This window comes from Cyprinodon variegatus, unplaced genomic scaffold (assembly GCF_000732505.1).
Source record: "Cyprinodon variegatus isolate N-32 unplaced genomic scaffold, C_variegatus-1.0 Scaffold9, whole genome shotgun sequence".
Classification (NCBI taxonomy): domain Eukaryota; kingdom Metazoa; phylum Chordata; class Actinopteri; order Cyprinodontiformes; family Cyprinodontidae; genus Cyprinodon; species Cyprinodon variegatus.
The window spans coordinates 358,782-364,545 of record NW_015150462.1 but is presented as its reverse complement, the minus strand read 5'-3'; the positions used below and the strand labels follow the sequence as shown (position 1 = coordinate 364,545).

General features: G+C 38.5%; 1 protein-coding gene across 2 annotated transcripts in view; it reads right to left on the bottom strand.

Moving 5' to 3' along the window:
• Window positions 1-899: 899 nt before the first annotated feature.
• The window catches only part of LOC107087359 (sodium-driven chloride bicarbonate exchanger-like), a 61,365-nt gene continuing 56,500 nt past the window's right edge, over window positions 900-5,764 (bottom strand). For both annotated transcript variants that reach the window (XM_015378901.1, XM_015378910.1), the window contains 3 exons: window positions 3,706-3,819; window positions 3,447-3,484; window positions 900-1,564 (listed from right to left, as the gene is read on the bottom strand). In XM_015378901.1, the coding sequence (XP_015234387.1) occupies window positions 3,472-3,484; window positions 3,706-3,819 (127 nt within the window). In that variant the 3' untranslated portion in view covers window positions 900-1,564; window positions 3,447-3,471. The remainder of the gene's footprint in view (window positions 1,565-3,446; window positions 3,485-3,705; window positions 3,820-5,764) is intronic.

Here is a 5,764-nt window from a genome sequence, read left to right as displayed (position 1 = left end):
ATGCAGACCAGAAATTAGAATTTAACTGATTCAAAGCATCTCATTTAGAGCAGAAAACTTTTTTATCACCAGTACCATTGCAATATATATCAAATTATCTAAGTACCAGAGTTTGAAATGCATTTTAACATAAGAAAAGGACTTTTTAGGAGCACCGCATAAAAAGTTGCAGATCTAGGATGCATTCAATTTATTTCTCAGAAGAAGAAATTGCTTTAAGGAAATACCTTAAAGTTGGAATCCTGAGTGGGTAAGTTAAGTCTCAACAAACCCAGCAAGCCTGCTTTAATTATAAAACCTTAGTGAAATTGCATTAGAAAGATTATATTTTTTATGCACATTTGATTCAATTTTCACAAAAAGATTACTCTAGAACCTTTTTTAGATCTTAAAAGCACTTAATTTAATTTAGACTCTTAAAAACACTCTGCTTCTGTCTGTATGTCTGCTTCTGTGTCCTTGAACCCCAGTCGGCCTCTGAGCCTGGTTCTGCTGGAGGTTTCTTCCTGTTAAAGGGGAGTTTTTCCTCTCCACTGTCACTACAAGCATGCTTACTGTTAGGGATTGCCTTTGAGTCGATGCAATCAGCAGGTTTTCCTTAGATAGGAAACTCTGAATCAATTTGACTGTATGATCTGGTTGAATTGTCTTTGTTAGGTGCCTTAAGATTACATGTGTTGTGAATTGGTGCTATATAAATTAATGAATTTAATTAAATTTAATTAAAAGTGCTCTTTAATTTCTAATTCTATCCACATTGATTCTGATTATGTAGCATTTCAAATGGTAAATCTAACTGATTTTTAAAGCAAGGTTACATTGGATCTTAATTTATTCTCAGGTCTAAAACTCAGCTGTGTGTGAAACACTTAAAGGAACAATTTTTGTCTGTATTTACAAAAAAATAAATAAACAAAAATATTAAATTTCTCTGGTCTAGATGGGGCATCAGAGGGATGTTTGAATGTTAATTGTGGAGCAATGTCTAAGAGGCAGATTCTTGGATTGGGAAGATCCTCAGAAAGAGAAGACGGCTTCAAAAATCCAATAAACTCCACTGGATAGAGTTTAATTGTTGGACACCCTGCTTCAGCCAATGCTGTAAGATACAGAAATGATGCTGAAGCACCACTCCACATGCAACACTATGATGTACCCTCTGTAGATATGCTAGATCTTCACAAAGTGATAACTGACATATGCCTTACCGGTCTGCATGTGTACCAGAATATGTCCAAACTTGACTTTTCCTTCTGCCTGCTTTACTTGGTGTTTTTTCCCAGCAAGTTTCCTTATGCTGTTTATGTTTCCCAACAAACACGTCTTGCCTTTGAACAGCTTGCACACGGACTTACATGACTAAAAACACAGTGTAGCACAGTACATAGGTGGTTGAGTGTGGCACGGTATATTTGTTTTGCTTCTTTTTCTATTTTTTTTTTTTGTATTTACTGATTGACAGCACAGTGGCGTCGCCAGTATGTGTCATTACAAACTCGTCTCCTTGTCCAAGCTCTTGTCATGCCTCCTCTTCTTGTGTCGCTTTTCACCGCTTCTGGCACAACTTTTGGGAGGAAAACAAAAAAATAGAAACTTGAAGCAAATGTAATGTTAGGATGAAATTAGAGCTAATGGGGTAATTGTTAGGGACATGCAAACAAAACATGCAAATATATCTGAAGGATGTATGACTGAAGATTGGATTTGGGTATAATTTAAGGTGCAGAAATATTCAGTAACATTTTACAGACACCTACCAAATCATCCTACAGTTAGCTACTTCATAAAGTAAAGTACTTCATAACGGGAGAATGATAATATTAAGCAAGAGGCAAAAGGAAACAAGGTTTAAATGTTTTTTTTACAAATAAGAATATGAAAATATGACCTTAATTTGTATTGGAATAAACTTTAAAAGTCACCTAATTAACAAACAGGGTCCCCTTTGGGAATTAGTCTGGATAAAAACAACAATTACAGCCAGAGCTATAATGGTAACAAAAGACGGTTCTACTAGTAATTATCAGTGGCCGAACATGTGTGGTAAAAAATAAAAAAAGGGAGCTGAATTCATCACAAATTACCAGATTCTTATTTGTTAAATTTAATCCTTTTCCTTCCACCTCATAAATATCATACATTGTGTTAGTCTAAGTTTGTTGTTACAACACAAAAAACTGTTTAAATGATATGAAGAGTTTTACAAATTGATTCAAAATGTCGTCTTAACATGCACACCCTGACAACATGAACTATTTAAAGATAATCAATTAATACTACAATATCAAACAATACTGTGCCAGGGGTGTCAGAGTTCAGTCCTGCTGGTTTAAATTGTTAGATTTATTCTTTATACATCATGTGCGTTGTTATTCTGTTAGCCAGATTAGATAGAGTAGAAGGCCTTCCTTCACATTGTGGATGTCACTGTGAGTACGGAGGCCATCTAATCCGGACAGCCTTCTTGTCTTTTAAAGATACACAGGATATGGGCACATCTTGGAGCCGGACTGATAAAGGGAAACTATCTGTAATTCTTGGGCATAGAGGCAAGATGCATACAGGTCAGGGAATGGATGGCGTGTCAGTTTCTGATACGGACAGCTAAACATCCACATGATCCAACACATGGACTCATGAGCTATAAGAAGGAGAAGATGACCTTGCTTGGGGCTCAATCTTTGCCGGACGCTCGCGGACATGATTTTTGAGCCCACAGCTGTGCATAGCTCCAAGCATTTTCTCTGTCCTGTAACGACCTGATCTGGAATAAACTCTGTTACTTTTTTACTCCTGTTTTTATAGTCCTTTTTATATGGTTTTACCCAGTTTGAGTTAAGAGTAGTAAATAACTTGCTCCAAGGAAAAGAACCGAGAGGAAGCCCCCAAGGCGCAACTGCCTTTTTTAGGGGACATAACTTCCTCATTTTAACAAAATCTAAAACACCTGAATTAGATGGCTGAACCCCCTACCCATTTTCAAATAAGCCATATATTTGATTGAGGTTTTTTGACAGTTGCTTTCTGTATCTCTGCTTCTGTCTCATTGAACCCCAGTCGGCCTCAGCAGATGGCCGCTCACACTGAGCCTGGTTCTGCTGGAGGTTTCTTCCTGTTAAAAGGGAGTTTTTTCTCTCCACTGTCGCTACAAGCATGCTTAGTGTGAGGGATTGCATTCGAGTCAATGAGTCGCTGCAATCAACTGGTTTTCCTTAGATAGAAAACTTTGAATCAATTTGACTGGATGATCTGGTGAACCGTAAAGTGCCTTGAGATGACATGTTCTGAATATAAATAAACTGAAGTGAATTGAATTAAAAGTTGAGAGGACTGAAATTTGACACCCGTGCTACAGACTGTCTCTTTTTTTTTTTATCATGCAACAGATTGGAGTAAAGACAAAATGAGACTCTGCATGCCGACAGGGACTGCAGGGAACAGCTTACCTTTGGGATATCAGCTTCTGAGAGGTTAGGAAGGGGAGCTTAGGGGTAGGATGGAGCGAGAGAAGCAGGCAGGACATACTATGTTAGTCTACGCAGAGGGAAATCTGCAAGGGCACAGCTGCTCTGAAATTCACATCTTTACTGGTGAAAAAATGTAGCTCAGGAGAAAAATAAACCTGTAACTTGAAATTAATATTTTTTCCAGCACAAAATCATTTAGCATTATGCAGATGTTAAGTGTTGGGAATAAGAGGCTTACCCTTTTGAGCTCGGTTCCTTTTTAGAGCTCTCAGCTGGACTCACAGCCTTCCACACGTTCCCAAAAGATCCTTTGGACATCTCGTCAGTGATGTTCACTGTGGCTGGATCACTCCTTTAAACACACAGAGAAGAGGTCAGTGTTTCACTCTTAATGTTTTCTCATTCATCTGCAGAGAATAGAACTAAAGAAAGACGACATTCAACATACAAAGACTGACTGGAATAGGGAAAACATTATATTAAATGTTTTTTTCTTTGCACATTTCTATGGGCTTCGATTTAAACTGTATTGTGGATCTAATGCCACATAAATGTGGGGCAAATATAAAAGCCTCATCTTGGTCATTGTTCCATGACCATAGCGTCCTTCTCCACGTTTTCCTCACAGCTACTATATGCACAGAGCTCCTGCATGTTACATAGGAAAATAAAATGTTCTCAGACCTTTTTGTTCAGTATAAAACAGAAAATTAAAAATAAAAACGTTTGCTGTGACCTGACATACAGACAGAGGAATTTAGGAAAGTCTCCTCTAGGAATTCCCACTATGATTAAAAAGGTAAAGGAAGAAGGAAAGAAGGATGCAAGAGAGGAAGAACAGAATGAAAGGCTAAACAGGAGAAGGGAGGTAGGACGCAAGAAAGGATAGGAAGGGGAATGAATGGATATTACAAACGAAGAGATACAGGGAATGAAGGACTAAGGGAGGAGAAGTAGGGCACAAGTACCTTATAAAGAAATTAAGGTCAAAAAGAAGGGAAAGGAAGAAGGACACATGGAAGAAAGGAAGGAAAGAAAGAGGGTCAAAACGGCTGGAGGGGAAGGTTATGAGGTCACAAGGATGAAAGGAAAGAAGGCAGAGTGAAGGGAAAGATTTCAATCTGAAAAACTCACACAAAAGAAATACAATTAGAAGAGTTTTATTGATACATTTACTTTAGTCTTTTGCACTCAGACCTCGGCAGGAAACATTAGAGTGGAATTTATTTTGCTTTGATATGCATAAACAGTAGTAGGAGTAGGGAGGTTTCCCCCAGGCCTAAAACTGGTGGAGTGGAGATGATGAAGTTGGTCAGTCTGTACACTGCTGTATGAAGAGATCCAGTGAACTGCATGAGCTGATACTAGAGCTTCACTCTGGGACCTCGAAGACGAGAATCCAGCTTGGATAACACAGGTTGCATGAACCTGTCCATGATGAGCAAGCATGGAGCGATAGTGGAGAGGAAAAACTCCCCTTTGGGAAGAAACCTCTGGCAGAACCAGGCTCAACATGGCGGACTTTTGCCAGACCGGTTGAAATGAGACGCGGAATGCAGCAAGAGTCCTGGAGGAATGGCCTTCTGATGAAGCTTGGCTACGATGGTGGAGAAGGGGCAGGAGGTGGGTGAATCGGGTCAACTGAGTCAAAGTCCGACATGGTGCTACCACTGCCAAGGCTTTGGGTAGCAGACTGAGATGTGGATTTGGCGACGTTTTAAGATGTGCAAAGGATGCTAATTGGGTTACGTGGAGGTGTGGTTAAGAACTGATTGGCTTGTGAAAGAGGCGGGCGTTGGGTAAGTAATCATTTATTTAGCTGAACTTCTGCCTAGGCTCCATAAAAGGAGGTAGGACAGAGGATTCAGATAACTGGGTAGGGACTAGGATGGCCATTCTATAGCACCAAAAAGGAGGACATTGTGCTGCATATCAATAAATTACTAAGGTGTACATAAGAATTGGGTAAAGTCACATTTATAGTAAAATTCTTAGTAGTTTAAAGAGAAAAATATTAAAGAAATGTAAAAAAGGTTTTTTATTTATTTAATACATTGTGGTGTTTAAAAAGTGACCACCGAGATGAATCTTTAAAGTGCAGAATACCACAAAGCATATCATGTGGACTTAAACGTTAAAAAAATCTTTTTAACAAGAAACGTTCATAATAAAAAAGCCTGATAATTTTTTAAACAACAAAAGAAATTGTAGAAAACACATTCAACTGCTCTAAAAGTATAGCTTTATTTTTAGGAGCCTCAGACTTTTGGGAACTTATGTTAAGTGTCTGTGTGTGC